We start from the raw sequence: 25,017 nt of genomic DNA on the forward strand, positions 1-25,017 counted from the left end.
AAATGAAGTGCAGATGACTATTCTTCAGGTGTTGGAGCCGGCCATGGAAATGTAGGCGGAAGTTCTGGAGGAGGTCATGGTGGTAATGGAGGTCGGGGTCAAGCAGAGGCTTACGCAGGAGGGGCACATGGCTCTTTCCTCTACCCTACTGATTTTGGCAACAATGGGGGCTATGCTTTGTTCCCCCACAGGGCTGGCATCGGTGGCGGGAGACTGTACTTGAAAATCAACCACACACTCACTGTGGATGGATTCCTTGTGGCTCTAGGAGGAAAATGGAGGTCTGTGGCTTCAGGAGGTGGCAGTGGTGGGAGCATCCACATTGAGACTTATACAATTGATGGAAATGGACAGATAGATGCTTCTGGTGGCAGTGGTTATGCAGGGAATTGGGCTCCACATGGAGGAGGCGGTGGTGGAGGTAAAATAGCCCTCTACTACATGTATAACTTCTATGTTGGTGACTTTATCAACCATGGTGGTGCAGCAGGCAGCAACTCTGAACCTGGAGGGCCTGGGACGGTGTATCTCCACCATCTACCAGACATGATAGATGGACAGCCTCCAGCAGGCTTCACTGACAACAGGACCCTGTACCTGAACAACAAGGGCTACGAGCCCCTGGACCCCTACCGTAACCTGACAGACACCTACATAGACTACCCTGCAGCTAGCGGTGTGGCCTGGATCTGGCCCGGGGAATACCCACCACTGGTCAATGTTTTCAACAATACAGTGAATCCGGACAGTGATATTACATTAGACTATCTCAAGGTAAGATGGGAAAATGGTCTAGCTGTTACAAAAGTGTTTTGTATATACTCAAAACCATCCCTTACTTTGATAATATCAGCCTATGGTGCATTACAAAACTACCATTATATTATTTTATCAATTCAGTTGTCTAGGAATGGTGAGTTTAACAATGTTTTAGACACTTAGTTCATATTCATTTTAAAAACAGTGTAAATGGTAACAAAACAATGTTACGAAACCTGTCTTCCCAGGTGTATGAGAAAGCCCAGGTTGCAATGGTTCGGCCAATCTACACAGACCTGATCGATCTCATCATCGGTTACACAGAGGGCGACCGGTCAGGACATCTACATGTCGGCTACAATGAGACACTCTTCATAGGTATGGAGAAGATTTTAATACTGGTCACATTTACATTTACCATTAATTTTTCACATTTAGGTACAAGCCTATCATTTCAGTTATGTTTAAACTTTACATGTAATATGCCATGTATGTTTAATGTATCATGTTTCAGAATTTGTTCATTTTTTTCATTTACCAGGTGTATGTATATTTTTTGTCATTATTTGAAATAAACAGGCTAGTGGGTAAACTTAAACATTTTATAGAGGTCTTGCCTTTGTTTAGGGCCAGCAAACTGATGATTTTCATAATGACTGATGTCTTGTTATTATGATTGTATTATGTCAAAACTGCAGAGGTCTTGCCTTTGTTTTTTAACAGTTTAGGGCCAGCAAACTGATGATTTTCATATTGACCTCAAAACTATTATTGAGCTCAGTTATTGCCTCGGTTAATAAGGATTTTTTTGTCAATGCATCAGCATATTTTATAGTTAAGAAGTAAATAATTGTATAATATTATTGGACAGATTTAAGAATATATCTTGCAAACAACCCATGTAATATTTGGTGTGCAAATATCTTGTTTAATTCAATGACTGGAATCAAATTTTAATACATGAAATTAAATGTAATGTGTTAAGAATCTGAACCATTATTGCTACATGTTTTTTATTGCACACATTTTCATACTTCATTTCAGAGTCTCATACCATTTTTCATATTTAAACTTAAATCCTAATTTCCCCTGTTTTTTTCAGGCACGGGACAACTGCCTCTCCATATGTCCCTTTACCATGGTAGTACAACAACTCTACAAGGTGAACTCTTTGTGGCGGGCGTCACTGTCATGATTGAAGGCATCGTCGCTGGTGTGGAGAACATGACCATTGTGGATAGCGGTACAGAGTTTTATTAATTGATGCTTAAGAGGTTTCATAGCAAGCCATCATAGTTATGTTTATTGATACTAATTCACCTAACAAAGTTTTGCTCTCCTTGGGATCAGTGGGATGGCACACTCAGGTAATTTAGTAAGTTTTGTTGCCTGAATCCCACTCCTTGAACTGGGGAAATGTAAGCAAAAACCTACTATCACGTTTAATTGTTTCTCTTACAGGAATTTTGAAGATAAACTACATGATGGATCTGGATTTCCAACGCATTGATGTCATCAGGTTCACAGCCTTCTTTGTTCGCAACGGTGGCTCCATCGTCATGAACAATGACATCTTCAAGCACATGATGTATGGAGATATCATGCAGGTAGGTTTCCTTATTGAAGATATTGTCAGTAAGTGATGATTGCAATTTTATGGCAGTTGTCCCATTTACAAAACTTATTAAACTTTTGTACCTTGTATTGCTTGATAGCATCTATTTTATGATGTTGTCAAACATTTTGTTTACTTTTTTTCAACATTATCACTGCTGATCAACATATATTAACAATGGTGTCTGTGACATTTGGTATAAAACCACACGAAGTTCCTGTTGTGTGGGGCATAGTCTTCTGTGAGTTGTAAACTGTCATTGCATTACATTACAGGTGTTCCCAGGTGGCTCATTCTCGGCCAAGTACCTGTATGTGGAAATTACCTCCCTGTATGTAGATGTGATGGGCACGTTTACTGCTGATGGGACAGGCTTCTGTAACATGAGTAAGTTCATTTCCAACATCATTTTTTCACAAGGGATGAGAATAGCATCTGTTGCAACAGATAACTACAGGTCTTAATAAAAGAAATTTTGCCCAAGAACTAAATTTCATGGGAAACTTGGAGATTCATCATAAAGTAAAGATGAAAATGTAATTAAAACTATTTCCCTTCATTTCAGTGGGCCCTGGGTCGGGCTACACCTATGCTGGTGATTATGGGCTTAATTTTGGAACTGGCGGAAGTCACGGGGGTGAAGGAGGGGCAGGTAACTCCAGTATGGAAACACCCACTGCGTATGGCAACTTTATCTTCCCAGACAGATTTGGCAGTGCTGGTGGGGATGGCTCTTCCTCGAGAGGTAATGCTTTTAATGGTTTATGATTTCAAAAATCTTTAAAAAACTTATTAAGACTATATGTTCTACATGGATTGTGATTGTTGGAGCATATTACGAGGGCCATCAAAAATATGTAGACTGTTCATGAAATGTTTAAGAGAGGTAATAATTATATTTATGAATATCATTGAAATAGTGGGAATCTTTTCTTTTACTTTGCAGAATTTAATGAAGGTGCATTGAATAAATTATTATATACGAATTACAAGAGGTAGAGCAAGACAGCTTTGAAATTATTATAAAACCATTTTTCTCTATTTTCCTAAAATATTTTGACTTATAAGTTTCAGCAACATAATCATTGCAATTTACACTACTGTCCCTTTTTTAATAAATCGGCTTGTTTGCATATGAAGCACAGAACACTGATTTTAATGACTTTGATTTTGCATTGCTTTCAATTTGTTGCTGGTGTTGTTTTAATTGTGACTTGTGTAAATAAGAAAATTTAAATGATAACTACAATATTTAAAAAAATACGTAAGTAGCCAGGGCTTTTTCACCAAAAATTGTGGAGAGGCCTAGCCTTTTCATTTTGAAAAATTTAAACGCGTGAAATTCTGCAAATTGGGAAATTTAAATGCGTAAACGTCTCAAAATGGGAAATTTTTGAAGTGAGATCTTCCTTTTTTGGGAAAATATCTGGATTTGTGAAAAAAGTATCTGGAAATTGGGAAAATATGTCATTTTTTCCCAATTGTGAAGTAGCCTTATTTCGGCCCCTAGCAAAGAAGGTGAAAAGCCCTGGTAGCAGAGCAGTGTAATTTTAGATTTAAGATTATTTTTAAACTTTGATGAATTTTGTTTCACACATGAAATTTTACATGTACAGTTTGTTGAAACTGCAAATACTTAACTATCATTTATCATTTCAATATAATCTGAAACTCTTTTGTAAATGATTAAACTTTTTTTTCTGATAATTAGGCGGGTGTGGCGGTGGTATCCTGATCCTGAATGCCAGTACCGAGATTCGTGTGGATGGCACATTATCTGCAAACGGAGCCGATGGTGGGTCAAGAGCTGGCGGTGGCGCTGGTGGCAGTATATTCATCACAACAGACCACTTTGATGGCTCTGGGGAAATACAGGTATTGGTACAATTGATGATGTGAAATGCATTTACTACTGACTTGTGTTACTGAAAAAGACATTTATGTGTTGGTTTCTAAATGAAATCCCATCGCATTCCAACTCTTCTGATTTTCTTCAGGTGAAGGGAGGCAGTGGTTACAACGGAGGCGCAGGCGGTAGAATGAGCACCATCTACGACTACTCTAACTATATCGGCACGTTCCAATCCAGCGGTGGGGATCCTTCCGGTGGAGAGACTGGAGCATCTGGAACAGTGTTCACCAAGGATACAGCTACTGATGGGAAGAAAACAGTAAAGATCTACAACAGGAAAGGAGAGGGGGTAAGAGAGTTAACTTGTTGGATATTGTAGGCTATATTTTGGTGAAAAAAGCTAACAATTTGCACACAGTCATAAGTCAGGAAGATGTATTTTGGAATTACACTGGAAATTACTTGATTTGTCAGATGTAGTAGAGTACATACAGACAGAATTTATAAATACTATATATGTTTCATATAAAAGTAATATTTAATGAAATTTGGTACACAATGGCTAAAATATAACATGTCAGTGTGTATGTTTCTCACTATATTTCACTTCTTATCAATTCAGTTTTCTTGTTTTAAGTTTGAGCAAGCAGCAAAGGTAATATTGCATAAAGAAGTATACTACATATAACTGTGTAAACATGCTTAACTCTGCTTATATGAATATGACTGATTTGGCATTCAATGTCTACAGTGCTTATATTGCTAGTAATGTGAATGCTTCCAGTATTATCAGCTTATTATGCTCAGTATGTTTCATATATGTTTATCTGACCAGGAGACTTAGTTAATTTATAAGAATTGTCCATTTAATGCTACATCGACTGATTTATTATATCTTGCTTACATGGAAATTATATTTTTTCATCATCTGTACCATACAAAATGTTACTGCTCTAACTGAACATGTACGATATATCACATTTCTCTAAAAAGATCATGGCTTATGTTTTTTTTGCTAGTCACTAAGCAGCATGCATGTTCATAAGAAAACCAAGTTGAATAAAACTCTGAGATAGGGAAAATATTCTCTGTTCTCATGTCATCACAACATGTCAAGTTTATATTTGAAAACCACACTAAATTTGAAACTGAATTTATATTTTTATTGTGACTGAATATGTTAAACATAAGGCCACATTTTCGCTCCACATCTTGCTAACTGATATTATAAATGTTAAGTTTGTCACAATTTTTTTAGATTAGCTTAAAAAGATCAGTTTGACCTTAGTCACCTTATGTTATCCTTTAGTCTCGACGTACCCGTATTTCTATCCCGGAGTCCAAGACGGAAGACCATGACATCGACACGCTTGACCTTGGAGACTATGCCCAGGTTGGACTCCTAGCAACCGACAATGAAGGAAATGCTGTAATAGGTCGAAGAAATCTCTACCTGCAGGTATAGTGCTGTCTTGAATTGTTTGACCTCATTATTATAAAGTACATACATAAACAAGTAGCATGTTTAGCGTAGTGCTTGTAAATTTTTGTATTTGTATTTTTGACTAAAATGAGAGAAAGCCAGGGTCTATATTCACAAACATCTAGAGTCTAAGTTTAAGACTCAGACTCAGAAAAAGAAGATTAAATTTTTGTCGTAAAAATGTTATGGCGAGAACAAAGATGGTAAAAATTGCTCACTGTCACAAACAGTCTGTTCTACAAACAGGAACACATCCTCTGTCAAAATAAGTTACATTATAGGTATTTTAAACATTCAAGAATTCAGTTCTTGGAGCAAGACCAGGGCTTCTAAAAACCGGCAATTTGCCAGTCTGGACTGATTTTGACCAGGCCAGACCGATTTCAGTTTAAAAAAATGTAAAAAGAATTGGTCCGAAATTTTTTCATTTTTTTATAATTTCGGTCCAAAACAACTAGGCCAGTAAAAGTTGCAGAAATTGTAATACACAAATATTCATGGGTCATTCACACATTCAAAACTACCCCCAATAGGTCATTAAAGTGTCTTAGTTACCATGTGACTAATGCGACCAGCTGCTTTTTCCGCAACACTGATCACTCTATAGCCTATCTGTTAATTAGCAGACGCTTGCAATGGGTCCAATCACGTGTATTGGGAGGTCACAGAAGACACAATTAAACAAGCTATATGTTAATTGTGTGCTTGCAGCTATCCTGATTAAGTGTTAAAATCGGTCCATTTTTTCACATGGCAATATGAATATGCTATGTCGTCGTCGATCATTACATGATATATCCGTTTGTTGATTACCAAACTGTTAAATTTAAATTGTTCTTTTAAATGTGCATATGTCATTGTTAATCCGAACCTAGTCATATATAGGATATCAACAGCGACACGCTTGATTAACTACATAGTCTGGAAGCTGAGTGCACCGCTTACGTCATTTTAATTCGCAGTAATGAAAAAATCGTTGTCGATATCACACTTATAGCTTGAAGCCCCGATTATAAATCTAGATATATATTATTATTCAAGAGTATCAGTTGAATGTTGACCCACTGAAGATGCATTAAGCAAATAAATCTTAATACTGTTTCACTTTTGTCGTCTGACCACTTTTCGACAGCCACAGTTATTTATGATCGCAGTCATTCTTACTAGAAATGCCGCAGAACTCGATGAGAATCTCATTTGAATTAAGCTTGTATCAATGACTATCTGAATCAGCTATGCGGCTCTAGAACCCTCTTAGTAATTGCGACATCGCGAAAAAATATTGACAGAAAAGACGTCGCGAAAATGTGTGACATTTCTAAGTAATCAGACTTTTAAACAGGTCTTTCTTTTTTTTTTGGGGGGGGGGGTGTCGCCGGGTCGGGACCGATTGAGGTTCCAAAGTTTTAGAAGCCCTGAGCAAGACATTAGTGAATATGGCCCCTGTCTTGACTGGACAGAAAGTATTGCTATTTAAAAGACTTTCATGTTTGTTAAATTTTCGGTGCCATGTTTTCAGTTAGTGGAGGGTGACTACACGGCCACAGTTCACATAGAGGAGGGCATGTGGCTCAATATTGACTTCCAAAACTCTGCCATCCTCTCATTCAGCATTGCTGTCTACCCAGTAAGTGTAGTTTTGTGTGCATGGCAAGTGCATTTATATATTCCGGGTAAATGTAATTTTGTGTTGAATATATAACTGATAAGTCAATGATTGTTAAATTTATATGAATTATACCCCCATCAAACAAAAAAAAGTTCGGAGTGAGCTTGTTGGCCTGATAGTCTGTCTTGTGCAGAGATCACTTTTGAAAAGGTTGATTTGACTTATAAAAGTTTTGATACAAATGTTAAACACCATAATATTCAGGTCTATATTGACTTTGGTTACAATCAACCAACCAATGTTTGATGGAGTTATGGCCCCTTTTAAAAAAGTTTATCATTCCTGTGTCCAGGCAGCTTGTGGGGATATGAGTCATTTCCATGACAGCTCAAGATAAAAATGGTTTTCTTTTGATAGCCTTGAGTTTTATTTTTTTGTTTTGCATAAGGGAGTTTTTATTTGTTCATGTCTTACTTGAACACATTTTCCTTCTCATATCAAATGTATGCCAATACCAAGGTATCTCAGAGAGCAAACAAATACCATCATAAATCTTAACAGGTAGCACATTAATTGCCTTTTTAAATCTTGCAGGATGCTGAAGTAAACTTGCCATCAGACACATACCTCAAGGATGTGACTGTGTTTGACTATGGAGGCACCCTAAAGGGCATTGAGACATTCAACATATCTCGTGGTGGAGCCGTCAAGATTTACCCGTTAGAAGCGTCCAATCCACACTTTAAGGTAGGATAAGACATTTTGATGATAAATTCAGATTGAGCCCCTGTTACTATTTTGAGCTAATAGGCAGCCTGAAGGGCCTTAAAACATTCAACATTTTATGGGAAGGGGCTTTCAAGATTTAACACCAAGAACCCAGACCTCCAATCAACAGTTCAGGGTTGGTTAACTTATGTATTTTTATTATAAATTTGAATCCAAAGTTCATGTGACAGTGTTTGACTATGAAGGAATGCTTAAGCACTCACAGGGCGGGGCTGTCAAGACCTACCCCCATACTGAGTCAGTGGTTATATAAATGGAGGCATCTTGTTTAACCATAAAACATTTTAGATGATGAATAGTGAAATTTTATTGACATGATGACCTGAAGCATATAATTTCTTTTTAGTCCATTGTGTACGACCTGAACACCATCAGTATCCTGGATGGCGGGACTTTCAGCTACTACGGGAAGGCAGAGAATGATGACTTCCTCACTGTCAACCTAGCTGGAGACCTGATGATACGAGGTGGTGGGGAAATGAACGTCAACCATTTGAAGCTCACATGTAAGGAGCTCATTTCCATTTATTTTTATTTTCAACCTTTTTAGATTTTTTTTTTTTACAAACAAGATAAAACTATATTATTCTATACACTGATTATTTTCATAGCATGTGGAATATGATTCTTTCAACCAAATAAGATGAAAATGTATGAGAAAAGGAAATAAAATGTTTGTAGTTTTTCTTCAGTTTGACTTTTGAAAGCAATTGATAGAATTTTATTTCCTTTTTTCAGCTGTGAACATCACAGTAGATTCAGAAGGCTTACTCAGTGCGAGTGCAGGAGGGTTTGCCCCAGGGCAGGGTGCGGGGGCAGGGATAAGCAACACCCAAGGAAGTTCCGGGGGGTCACATGGAGGACTTGGAGGTGTTGGATCTGGGACATCGTATGCAGGACAGGCACATGGCAGTACTCATACACCATTTGTAGGATATATTGATAATTTGTTGTCAAAATTAACACAGTTTTCGAGTCTGTGGACATGTAGATGTAAACTTTTTACAAATAAATTTTTATCTGATGTTGCTTTGCTTGCTGAGTAATTATTTCAAGGTTTTTGGAAAACTGTAATTGTATTTTTATTTGTTGAGAAATGTGTCAGCTCTCTACATTCATTAATTATGAGTAGCTTCTTCAAGAAGACAAAGCAAACAACTTGTATTTAGGGATATTGAGATATTCACCATTTTCACCACACCTCAAATTTGTGTGTTCTTGCAGTCATATGGTAGTGGAGGAGGCACTGATGGTTCAGCTAGCACCGGCTATGGAGGAGGTATTCTGGAACTGGTTGCCACCGGTTACACAGAGGTGGATGGTACCATTGAGGCAAATGGGGAGGACACCAGTGATCTCTATACAGGTGGTGGGGCTGGTGGCTCCATCCTCCTCACTACTGCTCACTTTACTGGTAAGATTTGATCAATCATTCATACCTCAGTTTTCAAAGAATGTAGAAGATTTGTTTCTTTGACATACATTTTAACGTTGTTAATCTGAACTTGTTTATCCAAATAATCGCTAATTCAAATTTATTTTTTGGTCCCCATTTCCTTTCCTTCTTGTTTAATTTTTTATCAATAATCCAAAATCACTTTATCAAAATTATCACTATTTAGAAGTTACAATTACTGTCCTGATTTGGTATTTCATACCAGAGTATACGGTGATAGCACACAGGCATCAGATTGAAGTGATAATGAAGCACATTTAGCGTTTGTTAAAGAATGACATTGAGCACACGTATGTAACAACATCATTGTCAGGTAATAAGCGATTTATTTTGAGTGGTGTAGTTATAATGATAATGGCTGATTAACACAATCTAAACATCAGTGGAACTGTCTGTCTAAACTCTGCTGAACGATCCGGAGAAGGGCCTGGTAACCAACCCAGGAGGATCTTATGGATCTGAAGTGAAAGGGAAGGGTGTAAAGTGGCGCAACAAAAAAAAAACTTTCCTGGAGAAACAAAGTGCAGCGAGACATTACATCATTCTTTAAACAATAACACAAATGATACTTAGTTACATTTATTTTCAGTGCATGTATACTGAATGATGTAATATATTGGTAATGTGTAGCTGACATTGCAATCGTCAGGACAAAATGTTAAATGCCACAATTTTTTTGCGAATGCTCTAATTTTTTGAATAATTTTTAATCCAAAATATCATTATGTAGTATCATTTATCTGGGTCCTGACAACTTTGGCTTAACATTGTTTAATGGTAGTAAAACATATGCCAAAAAATATATGTAAACAAATTTCAAATACAATTTTTTTCACAAAAGTTTGAAGTAAGGAAAGTAAGCACTTTCTATTGAAAAAGAAATTTTCATCAAGCTGGTTGTTCAAATTTGTCTATGCAATATGCAAGATGGTTGTTCAAATCTATCTATGCAATATGCATTCCAAAGTATGGGTTGCATGTTAGTCAAAGCTGGGTAAGATGCTCAGTAAGTGGTAAGTGTGACTCTGATTGATGAAATCTCAAGTGTAGTTAGGCTATGTTTATCCTCACACTCTTTAATTTCTTCCCCAGGAGCTGGTTTGTTGTATGTTTCCCACTTGGAGTGTGTTTACTGTGATTCCAGTCATTGAAATTAGATTTTTGGATGAACAAGCCCAAATTCTTATACTATTGCTTGGCATCAAATTTTTTAACAAGCCCTGCTATATAAAATTCAGAATTTGAGCAAGCCTGGAGGACATTTTACAAGTGCAGGGCTTGTTGGCTTGTGTTTATTTCGACCTGTGTGGTTCAAGACAAACAAGTCTCCGTAATGTTGACAAAAGCAATGAGGGTCTCATTCTCTTCACTAGGCACTGCAAATCAGCCAAAGTAGGGGCTCATGCATGTATAATGGGTTTGGGATATTCTAACTGTATCCAGTGTTAATTTTGACAAAATTTATGACAGTTTTACAAGTGTTGGACTTTGTTTAACAGGTACTGGTCTGATATCAGTCAAGGGTGGAGCCGGTGCATGTGTACCCGGCTGTGCCAATTGTGACTCCAGTCGACGATGTCTCCAGTGTCAAGCTGGGTACACCTGGATGGAATTTGTTTGCAAGAACGACTACATTTTTGAAGAGGTAAATTTGGCAACAACAATTTCATTTAAGTTAATTATTTTGGCTGAAAAAAGCACAGGATTAGGCGAAGTTGGAGGTTTCAACCCACGAAATATTCATTTTCTATTCCTTTTTCAGTCGTTTGGAAGTTGTAACAGAATGTAACATGACTTCGCAAACTATTTTTAGCATTTTTTTCTCCTATTTGGGATAGAAAAAAGGAGGAGCCCAATAAAAATATATTATTTTTATATTCAATAGTAATATAGATGCAGTAAATCAATAGAACAAAACATCAATTGGGTGTGGCCTCATAAATTATTAATGAGCAAGTCATCAAAGAAACATTGCATGAAGTGAGGTTGAAACTCCTGGCGGTGTTGTTTTTCAATCGTAGTCTGTCCTTGACTTATACTTTCAAGTTAAGTAAGTTATTATTCTGATATCATACTTACCTTTCATGTTTGTCCCTACCATTAACAGAGAGCTGGAGGTGGTGGTGGCGGTGGTCGTGTCGGGATTTGGGTCTCAAACTCCACAAACAACTACCGCGGACAATATAAGATACAGGGAGGAAAGAGCTTCTCGGAGAGTGGCGGATCGGGTACTGTCTTTGTACGGGCACCCAACAGTGAAGGATTGCTGGAATCTTCTCTCACAATTGACAATGATAATGCAGTGCCAAAAGATATCTACATCACAAACAAAACTGCTGATAGCTGCCGGTCTTATGTCATCACCCAGTCTGGCGATGACGCTGAAGATATGACATTTGATCATGTGTATATCAATGGCGATGGCCACCTAGCCTTTAAAAAGACATCCGACTCAGCTGATGTTGATGTTAAAATCCTTTACCTTCACGGAGACTTAAGTGGCATGGTGCACACATCTGTAGACCAGAAGGTGCAGATTGTGAACAGTGACAGCCCAATACCAGCATCGTTCAGGGTGTATGATGCTGCTACCATAGAACTGCCACAGGGTTAGATAATCATTACCAACAGATTGTATAAAGTGGAACCTTGATCAACTTGATTATAAGCATTTCATTAAAGTTTAAAGAGTTTAAAGGGCCTCTGACTTTAATAATTGTCAAGTTATCATGTTATGCCCCTTTTTTATTAAAAAGATAAACATTAACATAACAAACCTTGGCATTTGCTCTGTGATGCTCTATTTAGAGAACATTTACAACGAAATAAGCTTTTGTCTTTGTATGGTATGAAATACTTGATTTTGACCATGCAGTTTGTAATTGTGTTTCAGACCTTTACTTCCAAGACCTGAAGTATACGGACATCTACATTGATGGTCAGATAGAAGGTGTGCAGAAACTCAGTTTGGGACAAGGAGTTAACTTCCTGATTGGAGAAAATGTGAGAAATTGTATTTTTAAGCTTTGTTTGACTTTTTAGAGTTAAATCTGTTGAAATCATTTACAACTGAAACTGAGCTTTGATAAAGAAAATAAAAAAGAAATAGGAAGAAATGCTAGATAGAAAAGTTGTTCTTTTTATAAGTTAGAGAAATATACTTAAAATGTAATTCTAGAAGCAGTTGGTTAATGCTGATTTTGCTATATATTGCAGTGTTTAATGTCTCCCCCATTCATGGTAAACCATATTGCTTGTGCCTTGTCCCTCAAGTTAGTCAGTCTGTTTGTATGTAACATTTCGTTTCTGCTTAATAGCTTTAGAATTACTTTGACCCAGGAAGTTCATACTTGGTATGCCAGTTGGTCATGACTAATAAATGATTTTTAGATCTAAAGTTCAAATGTGAAAAAAGGTGAAACAATGGTTTCCGCGCAATAACTTAAGAACCCTTTGGCCAAGGAACTGCATACTTGTATGCAAGTTGGTCATGATTAGTAGATGACCATATTGATTTTAAGGTCAGTAGGTCAAGTCACAATGACCTTCAGGTGAAAAACAATCTAGGATCACTATTGTATACAGGTGAATAGTTCCTTGTTGTTTCGTCTCCAATCCAAAAGTACAATTTTATGTCCATCATTGATAATTTCTCAGCAATGATTGCACAGTGGGTAGACGAGCACTTTCTCAAAAAAGCACTCTCTAGTTACACTGTATGCTTACCTTGAATAACGTTTATGTTAATTACATGCCTTCCTTAACTATCCAGGGCTACACAAGTGGGTACAGCAAGCAGACATTAGCCTTTGACACAGTTGAGGTGTTTGCAGACGGTAAGATCTCCTCAGCATATATCGACGAACATTCTCCGTCACTTATACTCAAGATCGGGTCCAACATCAGGCTTAATGCAGGTGCAACTATTGAGGTAATGATTCAATGTATAAACAGGCTAATTCACACTTAAGTTTAAGATGTGTTAGTTTGGAGTTGAGTGCTGCTCACAGTTCTACAAATGGCGAACTTAAATATTTTTTTACTAATATGTATCAACCAGTTCTGTGTTCCTAATGTATTCCTACAAATGATTTTCTTTTAAAATCTTATGCACTCTTTGATAATACCTTCTGCCTTTCTCATCCTTGAGAAGAGGCACTGTATTTCTTTTGATAAATAAGTGAACGGCTTGTGAGATTTCTGAACACTCCAGTAGATTCTGTTGAATTAACTCTTGCAGGCCTCCTGGGTTAAGATAGATGCAACAGGGGCCACAATCCAGATTGAGTCCGCCAGCATGATCAACTCAAGTTTCTCTGCCCCTGTCAATCTAGACCAAGACGGAGTGTCCACAGACGCAGGGGGAGGGTCAGGAGGAGGAAGCGGGGCCGCAGGGGGTCAAGGCTCAATACAGGTGGGTATTTGGTTTCTCTGATACTCTCCTCTAGTGCAGCATAATCTAGACCAAGAGATGTCTTGTCAATGAATGTATAATATGCCACACATGTGAACTGTCAATTACAGTGTGCATTCATTCTATTGGTGATGGTTTCCCACATCTGCAGGACCATCAGTTGGGAGGAAGCGTAAGGTCAGTGCGGAAGGTAATTTATCTTAAATGACCTATGTGCTGCTATGATTGGGAACAAAATGAATTCAAATCATATATATTTCACCCTTATCGTACAGGATTATGTGGGCCCACCACCATCCGAGGGCTCCATCTACGAGCCCCGTCAGTATGGAGGAAGCGGAGGATCAGGGGGAGGGTCCTTGTCAGATCACCGATGTTCCATCAGCCCCATACAGCTGGGAGGGAAGGGAGGTGAGTATTTCAACTTTACAAATGTAAATTTCAAGGCCTAGTTTAGGTGACTCCGCCTCGATCCTATCAGGATAAACCGCCAGTTGTTTACTAGCCCAGCTGTTAATTGGTACTGGGATGAAAATTAAGTGAACTAAGTTTGAGTTTTAAGAAAAAGGAATTTAAAATTGATTTTTTAAATAAAAGAAAATTAATGCTGTGTTTTAAGGTGAAAATGTGTTTGAATGTCATTCATTTATAAAAGTATGATTTCTTGGGTAAAAGTTGAACATGTATTAGTTCAATCCATGAACTTGATACACATACCACATTTTATCTTGCATTACCACCTGCAGTGAGCATGAACGTCTAGCTGTTATCAAAAAAGTAGCTCAATCTATATTATATTGTACAGGTGGAGTAATAGAGCTGCTAGCAGACAACCTGATGCTTGATGGAGAACTAAGAGTTACAGGCGGAGATGCTCTCGGTCCCCGGGGTGGGGGAGGGGCGGCTGGCAGTGTCTACATTGTGGTAGGTGCTAGTTAAGTGTAGATGTTGAAGGTGCCTTTTTTCTCTCGTGAAATTTTGATAGAGTAATAAAGCTGTTAGGTACTGATGGAGATGCTCTCTCGAGTGTGAGTGAGGGAGGGGTGGCTGGCAGTGTCAACATTGTGGTAGGTACTAGATCTGTTTAGTGTAGTGTAGATGGAGCAAAAGGCAAAAGTGCTGCCAGCATGCTAGCAGAGAGCCTGATGCTTTCCCAGAGTAAGGTGGTGGGGGCGGGGGCGGGGGTAAGATGTAGCATTAACAACATTAATTTTTACCTTCAAAGTATAAAGGATTCAATTCTGCATTGATCATGTGTTATGTTGGTTTAAAAGAAGTCCAGGTGTTGCATTTGCCTTTGTTTTATTGAAGCCATTGTTGCTTAGGCATTGCTGCATATCCCTACTTTTTAACATAACCCAAAACATTGTCAAGGTTAAAAGTAATAGGGGTTAAAAGCCTGCTTGACGAAATGATTGTTTAAACTTATTTTGTTAATTTAAAAGTCTGTATGTAACACTGTTTGCAATTTTTCAATTTCAAAAATCATTCCGATTGCAAATGTTGAATTATTCACCCCATGCAGGTGAACACCCTGTCAGGAGATGGAACCATATATGCCAATGGAGGATCAGCGGGCAGCAGTTTTGATACATCCGGAGTGTCTCCCAGCTTAAATGAGTCTTCCTTATCATCTAATGCATCAGGTTAGTGCTTTTGGACTACCAGTTTGTCAAGTTACATTAAAGCAAGTGAGACTCACATCCAGTCATTGGTCAGGGCAGACTTGAGATATTAATAAATGGTTCATTAACCATACAGATTTTTATGAAATTTCTGTTTTTAAATATCTTTTTATCACATAACACTTTACATATTTTTTGTATTACACTAATGTAATATAACTTAAATTGAATAATTTCAGCAGAACAATTTAGCTTTCAGTTTGTTAACAGAAGTTTGTCATTTTTTATGGTGTTTTATGTACCCCGGTAATAAAGAGAATTCTACATATATGCAAACTTTCATCAAACAATTGCTTTATAAGTTTTTCAAAGCTTGCTTGTGTTTTTTTTTATTATTTAATGGCAACTCCTAAAACATCCTATATTTCTTCATGTTTTATGTTACTTGTTTCTTTGTTCTTTGTTTTTTTTAATTTTAATGTTCATAAAATAAATTGTTATAAAAGATTCCAGTAACAAATACTTTAAAAAATCAGAGCACTATTTAAAAGCTTTTAACTGATAGTTATGAGCATCTCCATTTCAGATTCAGCAAACACCTCAGATTCCAACTGTTTGGGAGGTGGTGGGGCAGGAGGGCGTGTCTCTCTCAACTTCAATGATGACTCTGCATTCTCCGGCGTGGCTAAAGTCTATGGAGGAAGAGGCTACGAGTGTGGCGGAGCAGGAATACTCCTCAAACAAGACTTAGATGATGGCACAAAGAAGCTGTTTGTAGATAACGAGGACGTTTGTACTCCACTGGATCCCACCATTGATTGGGACCTGCTGACCAGGACTCACAAGGGGCAGCTCAGTTTCCACACTTGGCTGTTTGACGAAGGGGACTCACATGAACATGTCTTTGATGTGAGTGGTTGATGTATTTAGTACTGTGATTTTTATAATTATTTTAAAAAATACTCATTAAGAATGTTTTGTTTATTCTGCTTTCAGAATCATACTGTCATTTTCATGAAGAAGTATTAATAGGAAGAAATAATTCCGAAATTGGCTATATTTTTGTAAAGTACAGCAAATACCTTCCTGATTTATCTATGAGATGGTAAAACTGCCTGATTTTTGCTTATTAAAGGAGGTGACATTGAGTGGACAAGCCCAGCTGGCCCTTTACCGACTCAACAATGAGGCTTACACACAGACTGTCACAGTGAAAAAATCCCTTGGGAATAAGTCTGGAAAGTGGCATGTTGGTAGGTACACCAGTCAAAGAAGAGTTTTACCACTGACTTGAAGCGATTGCTCCATTAGATATTTGTGTAACCAAATTTCAAGATTGACCTTGATGATTTCTGGCCCCTTTACGTCAGTTGCCTATCCCTATACCAATACACAGCATCACCCATATTGTTTGTTAAGTGGTTACAAGCAAACGGTGACCAGTCTTACTACAGACAGCCCAATATCTTGACATATGTGACGCGTCATGAGACTTTTGGCCCGAAACCGATAGCCTCGATTTCGAGAAAAACGTGCGCAAAGTTAAAGCGTAAAAAATAAGAAAGTAATAAAGTTTTTATCGTAAAAACAACCATTAAACAATTTGTCACCCTAGATTGTTCAGTCAAATATATTCTTTACAATGTAATGTTCATAGAAATAGTGTTTTTTAACCACTTTCTTTCGTATTGTTTATTACTTTTGGTGTTATCTCCCGTAGTTGTCATGAGCTATTTTTTGACCCAAATTTGAGGATGTAGATCAAGCTGAACCAAAGGCATTTACATCAAATTAGGAATTTGTTGGTAAGTAAAATTAGTTTCATTGTTTGAGCATTTAATTTCACAAATGTGTATATCTTTAATGCAATGCAATATATTCTAAATTCGGTCAAATGAATGGAAATTGATCGCAGGAAAAGAAAGCGGAAGTGAAATTTGACAGTCTGACATTGAAAATGTCAACAGATCAAAATCCAGCAGATATTCTCTTTTTGCATACTTATGATGACTGAAAAAGGACATAATCAATTTTTCATCATCTTACCGCGGCCAACTATCAATACAATTATTGATGGATTTTACGAATTAATTTTGAGTTGCAGTTTAACTGTCTTTTTAGCTATGTTGATGAATTTAAAGTTGTAGATGAACTTTTTTTTTGCAATGTTGATTTATGTGCATAACATACAATCTCATGAGGTTCAGGTACTTTGAAATAAATTTCTGTTATGATGAAGATGATCATGATGATTATGAAAATAATAGACTAATGCAGATGGGGGAAATGTTTATATAGAATAAGAGCACAATACTCTAAAAGCCAGGACCAATATTAATGACTGTAGCTGCAAGCTGCTTTTTGAGTATGCATGACATTCAGACTAACAGGAAATTTCTTTGGCATGCAATATTGTGTACATGTTGATCTGCCGGGGCATCACCCCAACTATAAACAGTTAAAGATTTGTATTTCTGTAAATACATATTTTTAGAACATTATGATCAAATGTGAATTTTAGGTCAAGCACCTGCTGTACATAGAACAACAATCCATTACAGCTTTGACTATGCCGAGCAGGTCTTCTACCTATACTAGGCACAGCAGGAGTGCCCTGCTTGGAATGCATATTGACACATGAGAACATTAGAATGACATAACAATGTAACATTTATTATTTTTTCAATACAAGTAATCAGAAATCTCAAAATATGCATTAGTCTTATAAAAATAGTTGGGCTTAAATCTGTTCTCTTTATTCTCTAAATGTCATGGATTGAAGGCAATCAATTCAATAAATTGTATTTAATTCTATGTTTAAGGGTCTGATGTATTCTGAAGGGAGAGACACAGCATTTACTTAAATGGAAGCAGGTGACATAAAGTTCAGTCTTGTGTGAGATTTGGTCTGTGGAAGGTAAGTTGTAAGAATGTTGTTGTTTTTGTTTTGTATTAAATTTTGGTGCTTTAAATGTTGATTTAAAGCCAAATTAAAGGATTTTGTGTATATAAATATTGACATTTGGTACTTTTTTTAAACACTGAAGTTGGTTATAATACCTTATTATGTAAAAGAAAGCTTGTGTTAAAACAATAGGTATTATATCATAATATAAACAACATGTTTATTTATTCAGACCAAATGGAGGCAGCACTTTGTGGATTGATGACCTTGGCAAACTGGTTATATTCTTTGACTGGTTGGAGTACACCAAGTGACCCCTGAAGTCCATTCCAAACTTGAGGAAATATCATCACTTCAGGTATAACAAAAGTATTATAGACTGTATCACTGCCTGTGTATGTATATCTATGAAATAAGTCAAAAACAATTTTAGATATTTTGTCCATTTTATTCAGATGTGAGTTTTGATGTTCAAGTTAATTTGCATAATTTATTCCAAACACTAAGTAATGTACATATATGAACATTATTTTGCAGAACTTCAGCTAACAACCCAGTGAGTGCATTCATGAGAGAGCATGCCAAGGACAGTGAGATTGAAGTTAAAATTGACAAGCCCACAACAATGGCTTTTCCTTGGGGAGTACCCTGAACGCATCCAACTAAAAGGACTTAATGCAAAAAGGCTCTGATCCTTTAAATAAGTGAAAACACTAATATACTGATATGTGATATTTATAAACTAAATATAAGATTTAAGAATGAGCCCGTTACTGAGCTGATGAAAACGTGCATCAATATTTTATTGACAGTTATTAATTCAATAGAAACATGTTCATGTGAAATGAAGCTACCAGTGATTTTGAGTGAAAAACTGTGGTTTTAGCAAATGATTGATAGAAGGGTGCTACACCCTGTCTTTTGTTGGTAGAGCCCTTTGCCATAATGTAGACCACTATATGTTTATTATTAATACAAACTTAAAACAATCTGGCAGTTGAAGCCTATAAATGCTTGAGTTGAAGACATTTATAGTATAGTTTGTCAATATTAGTTACTTCACAGCCTGATAAAATGTACCTTAGCAACCTTTCAGTTTTTCTTCAATATCTTTATTTTTAAAACCTTCCTGAACCCTATAAAAAATTCAGCTTTAACGTTTACCTATGAATAAGCATCGAAAATATAATTTGTCATGTACTAATGTGACCAATTGCATACCTCTTGAAACTACATAATGACGTGTACATGCTAAGTAGTTAGTATGTTACATAAATTGTTTTCATTTTTGTAAAATGTAAATGTGCCCATTTATTAACTGATCTAATTTTACAATAGTGTAAATTGTGTAGGATTGTTATGTTTATTAAATTAAGAGTATCTATACTACCATTTCATGGTTTATGAGCAATGAATGACTATACAAAAAATCACATTTGAGGTAAATTGGTAAAGTTGGTGTGATTATAATCATGTTTGTGGCCTGTTGCCATGGTAACCAGGATAAAAAACAAACTCTTAAATACCATTCAAATAAGATAAATTATAGTAAATTACAGGGGTAACATACTTTAACTTCTAGATATACATTGGTTTGTATTAGGTGCAAGTTCCAACCTAATGTCAATTTATTGTGAAAAATTGCCAATAAACTACGGTACTTGGCGAACAGTTTTTATTTATTCGGATTTTTTTATGTCAAATACATACACCATTTACAGTAAGGTTTGAGGATATCAATTAACAGATCAATTATTATTGAATGCTTCATATGGCATTTATTGTATATTTAAATGCAAATTTAACCCCAAAACGCCCTTTTCAATAAAGGTTGCCATGGTAACCAATTAATTTTCATTTATTTTCTCAATAATAATTTAGAATGGTTTTGAAAATATATTGTTGTCGTTATAATGTGGGAAATGTTTATATTGTAGTGATGAATATTTATTGCATCTGTGAATACAAATGTTTCAATAAATTTTTGAACTTTACCGAATTTCCAGCTGTTTCTTAACCAAGTGCCCTTCTAGTTTTTGTCATAATTTCGTTAAAAATAGGAATTTTTGAATTTTCTTTTCAGTATTTTTATCCTAAAGAATAGTACAGTCAGAAATTACTCATATCTCATTTTCGCCCAAAAAGTGGTTTCGGGCCAAAAATCCCGTGACTGGTCACATATGCTGAGCTGTTTAACAAATTTTCTATTAGACATGTATAAATCAACATATTTTCTGTATCAGGTCCGTACCAGCGGATATCGACCAGCCTACCACAAGACAGCCCCGAGCTTGAGTTTGGTATCTTTGTATATGATCTGGGGACCATGTTGGCTGAACAGACCCTTAATGTTAAGGGTATCACTATCGAGAATGAGGGAATCCTTAGTGGGGTGGAGCACCTCGTCATTGGACCCAATGGTGTCATGATTCTAAGGTACACATTTTGCTCCTACTTGGTTGTTTTTCTTTTGGTTGTTTACGAGCATACTTTAATAACTATGTTGACTAAGGAAGGGTTTAATGATGTGGAAGCCTGTTGATTATGATGACACATCAAACATAAGGTGACTTCCAATACGATTATTACCTACTATGTCTTTGCATTGCTAAGAAAAGTAATGACAAAATATTGATGTTTTCAGACCAGATACATTCCCCTATATTCCCTAGATTAGTTTTGAAGTGTGAAAGTGAGGAGGGCCTGGACCCGGACAATTGAGACAGATGGGTGGGGGCATGAAGTAACATCCATATTTTACAAACATCAAATCAGACCATTCTTTCATTTCAGACCAGACACATCATCGTCCATTCCTGAGATCAGTTTCATCAGTGTGACAGTGAAGGGGGGTGGGACCCTAAAGATAGAGACAGAGGGGCGTGGCATGAAACTTGTAGGGACAGAATTCATAGTGGAGAGCGGGGGACTGGTTGAGGTTGACAATGTGATCATTGAAGCTACCACACTCAAGATTGAAGACTCTGCTTACTTCTCTGCAGATGCACAGGTTTATGTGTTTGTCAATTGCTCAGGGATTTTATTAAATCTGGTTAAATATTGATCACCACCTTATTGTGTAGATGATTTTCTCTAGGTCTATCATATGTGTCGGATATTTTGTAATTAAGTTTTTACCAGTTTCTTTGGGGGGAAGGGGACAACCTTTCTGTTTTGGAAAAGCGTGTCATTTGACAACTACAACTGAAAATAACAATGTTGTCTAGAATACAACTTTTACAAACAAAGATGGGTTGTTGGTCCATATTAAATATACATTTTGTTTTTGTTCACTTTTTCAAAATATTACATATGAAATTTCATTTTCACATTTGGGGAAAACAAAACGTTTAAGAGGGAATGGGGTCAAATTTGGGATAAAATAGCCAGAAAAACACCACTGCTGATGTTTAATTCAGCACATAAAAGATCTTGCATAAACCATCATATTCTTATCTTACTTATGTGTAAATATGTATTTTACTGCCAGGCTGTTCACTCTGATGGAGGCCCTGGTGTAGGTCTTTCTGGGCGAGGAGCTGGACATGGAGGCCAGGGAGGGAAGGCCACAAACTACACAGACGAGACAATAGCTTCTGGGGGTGGCATGTTTTATGGGAATGTAGAGGTCCCTGCCCAGGCCGGCAGTAATGGATACTTTGAAGACTTTGTCTCTACAGTAGTGACCAAGGGCGGTGGTGTAATCAGATTGGACATCTCTGGTACTGCCTATGTGGATGGTAAGCTTGATGCCCTTGTGTTCTCATGGTGTCAGCCTTTGGTGATGTCTCAATACAGTTCAACATTATTCCATATTGATACCTGTTTCCTTGTCTAGCCTATTAAAAACTCAGCAAAATAATTTGAAGATGGCTAAGTTTACTTTCATCCAATACCCCTTATTGTTTTGGATAATTGATATCTGAACATCATACTTTCTACACCAGGTGTGATAAGCAGTAATGGAGAGAGAGGCACTGACCAAGCTGGAGGAGCCAGCGGTGGGAGCATCATACTCAACACTCAACATTTCAACGGCAAGGGCAAGGTCACTGCTAATGGGGGAGATGGTAGGTGTTGTTTTTAGCTTGTCTCCTCATTAAGAAAAAAGTTGATTCATTATGCTGGCATATGTGTCACGGTCCTTTGTAAAAAAGATTGTATTTTAACCAGCAATTAACTTGACACCATTTAAGAAAGTGTAGAAAGTTCCATTTGATTTATTAAATTTGTATATTGTGATCAACTAATGGAAATAAACAAGATTGGTGTGGCTGAAGACTGAATTTTATTTTTGACCAAACTTTAATGCCAAAGATTTGTATTTTTTGGGGGAACTTGCCAAGAAACTGGTTTGTGATGATAGATGTCTTCTATTTTCAGGCCAGAAACTGCTCTGTGATTATATGTATCTGCTATTTTCAGACCAGAAACTGCTCTGTGATGATATATATCAGCTATTTTCAGGCCAGAAACTACTCTCTAATGATATATATCTGTTATTTTCAGTTTAGAAAATCTCCTGTGGTGATATATATCTGCTATTTTCAGGCCAGAAACTTCTCTGTGATGATATATATCTGCTATTTTCAGACCAGAAACTGCTCTGTGATGATATATATCAGCTATTTTCAGGCCAGAAACTACTCTCTGATGATATATATCTGTTATTTTCAGTTTAGAAAATCTCCTGTGGTGATATATATCTGCTATTTTCAGGCCAGAAACTTCTCTGTGATGATATATATCTGCTATTTTCAGTTTAGAAAATGTCCTGTGGTAATATATCTGCTATTTTCAGGCCAGAAACTTCTCTGTGGTGATATATATCTGCTATTTTCAAGCTAGAAACTGCTCTGTGGTGATATATATCTGCTATTTTCAGGCACATCAACAACAGGTGGGGGTGGAGGTGGGCGTGTTGCCATTACCTACACTACCTCCTCTCAGTTTACCGGCAAATGGAAAGCTTACGGGGGCAGGTCTAGCCACTGCCCAGGTGGAGCGGGCACAGTGTTGGTTGCTGCACTTACCAAGACACTTCTCTATGTGGATAACAAGGAGCCATACACTGGACAAGTAAGCTTGTCAGGAATATTCATTTAATACAATGATTGTTCTTCCATGGTTTCATATAGGATAGTTCAAGTGAAACAAGTCAATTTAAAACAAAATATATGGAGGAGTGGAATACTTTGATGTAGTGTAGTAATGTTTTTAACATGAAGTAAGTAAATGCATTTTAAGCATGTATAGCCTATATATTAAATGTTGCATTTCAGCAAGCCATTGAGACCTACACCTCATCAGGAGTGGCAAACAGGGACTTTGGACGAACCTGGATCGTGTTCCCAAGTTCAGGCTCTCTGATTGTGGATAAACTGTACCTTTTGAATGGAGCACATCTAGCCCTGGAGCCTGTAGACAGCCCCGATTCTCCTGGGTTCAATTTCCAGACTGAGGGCTTCTTTGGAGAGGGCTTTGTGACTAATAAAGAGAACCTTGGGACCATCCATGTTGGACCTTATCAGACATTTAATGTCAAGTAGGTGTAGTTTGGCTTGTTTTTTCTTTGTTGTTGATTTGTAGTCTTTGTTCTCATGAAGTTTAATTAAACTGAACTTGTGGTAAGGTTTTGTCTGAGAAATACTAATTTTTTTATTCATTTTTTTGTCAATGGCACTTTACGTCTTTAAATTATTTGATGAAATGAAAGTAATGATTAATAAAATTACTTGGTATAAAAATATTCAATTTAGCAGCTCCATTTATATATTCCTCAATGCTGTATGATTGTATGTGTGGCATATATGAATATATCTTAAGAAATTGCTGTTTTTTTCCAGAGCCATAGACCTGTACTTCCCAGCCAATGCAGAGGTATATGTTGGTGGCCAACTGTCCATGCCATCAAAGGTGAAATTGATCAACAGTAACAGTACTGTTCATGGCACACTCGGAGGAATCACTGAGCTCACCCTGGCCAAGTCAACGCTTACACTGACTTCTACAAGCAAATCACAGGTTTGAGACTGATAATAGTATTGGAATATGTTGAGAGAAAGTAATTGAAGACTGGATTCCATATTTGGGCTCTAGACATTGTTCAAAGCATTTTCGGTCTTGAGATCCCGAAATAGGGTTATGGATTTGTTTCACTACAGCCATTTGGATAAGTTGCCAAACTAAACTTATGATAAAACAAGGACAGAAAGATTGAATTAGTGCACCTACAATTAAAAAAAATCACTTAAAAGCACCTAGCGATGTAGAACAAATAGTTACTATGATAAACAATTATTCTGAATTAATTTAAATTAATCTTCACAAAAACAGTATCATGGAAATTGTTGCCAACATTCTTGGTTGTCAAAGCTTCTTCAACGTTTCTTTGGTCATTAAGCTGCCATTGAATCTATACTGATACTGTTTGAAACTCAACACATTCATGGCCCAATTCGGGCAAAGCTGTTAATTGAAGTTTGCAGCACACTAAGTGCCCCGAGGATG

At 36.9% G+C, this 25,017-nt stretch overlaps 1 protein-coding gene and 1 long non-coding RNA gene across 2 annotated transcripts in view; both read left to right on the top strand.

Annotated features, from left to right (window-relative positions):
* Positions 1–25,017, top strand: part of LOC128217484 (uncharacterized) — an 82,688-nt gene that overhangs the window by 27,911 nt on the left and 29,760 nt on the right. Inside the window, exons 35-66 of the mRNA XM_052924640.1 lie at positions 29–774; positions 1,008–1,137; positions 1,862–2,002; positions 2,221–2,366; positions 2,650–2,761; positions 2,940–3,119; positions 4,086–4,249; positions 4,372–4,575; positions 4,864–4,881; positions 5,536–5,685; positions 7,229–7,336; positions 7,913–8,065; positions 8,454–8,613; positions 8,846–9,036; positions 9,332–9,521; positions 11,063–11,208; positions 11,671–12,172; positions 12,457–12,566; positions 13,336–13,494; positions 13,804–13,977; positions 14,253–14,388; positions 14,783–14,901; positions 15,503–15,623; positions 16,189–16,511; positions 16,738–16,855; positions 20,751–20,943; positions 21,301–21,517; positions 21,998–22,247; positions 22,455–22,577; positions 23,393–23,586; positions 23,790–24,052; positions 24,354–24,531. Coding sequence (XP_052780600.1) covers positions 29–774; positions 1,008–1,137; positions 1,862–2,002; positions 2,221–2,366; positions 2,650–2,761; positions 2,940–3,119; positions 4,086–4,249; positions 4,372–4,575; positions 4,864–4,881; positions 5,536–5,685; positions 7,229–7,336; positions 7,913–8,065; positions 8,454–8,613; positions 8,846–9,036; positions 9,332–9,521; positions 11,063–11,208; positions 11,671–12,172; positions 12,457–12,566; positions 13,336–13,494; positions 13,804–13,977; positions 14,253–14,388; positions 14,783–14,901; positions 15,503–15,623; positions 16,189–16,511; positions 16,738–16,855; positions 20,751–20,943; positions 21,301–21,517; positions 21,998–22,247; positions 22,455–22,577; positions 23,393–23,586; positions 23,790–24,052; positions 24,354–24,531 — 6,119 coding nt within the window. The remainder of the gene's footprint in view (positions 1–28; positions 775–1,007; positions 1,138–1,861; positions 2,003–2,220; positions 2,367–2,649; positions 2,762–2,939; positions 3,120–4,085; positions 4,250–4,371; positions 4,576–4,863; positions 4,882–5,535; positions 5,686–7,228; positions 7,337–7,912; positions 8,066–8,453; positions 8,614–8,845; positions 9,037–9,331; positions 9,522–11,062; positions 11,209–11,670; positions 12,173–12,456; positions 12,567–13,335; positions 13,495–13,803; positions 13,978–14,252; positions 14,389–14,782; positions 14,902–15,502; positions 15,624–16,188; positions 16,512–16,737; positions 16,856–20,750; positions 20,944–21,300; positions 21,518–21,997; positions 22,248–22,454; positions 22,578–23,392; positions 23,587–23,789; positions 24,053–24,353; positions 24,532–25,017) is intronic.
* LOC128216782 (uncharacterized) lies at positions 17,248–20,445 on the top strand. The gene is made up of 4 exons (XR_008258136.1): positions 17,248–17,407; positions 18,425–18,519; positions 18,740–18,865; positions 19,045–20,445. It is a non-coding gene; the product is annotated as an uncharacterized LOC128216782 (long non-coding RNA).

This window comes from Mya arenaria, chromosome 14, assembly GCF_026914265.1.
Source record: "Mya arenaria isolate MELC-2E11 chromosome 14, ASM2691426v1".
Taxonomy (NCBI): Eukaryota; Metazoa; Mollusca; class Bivalvia; order Myida; family Myidae; genus Mya; species Mya arenaria.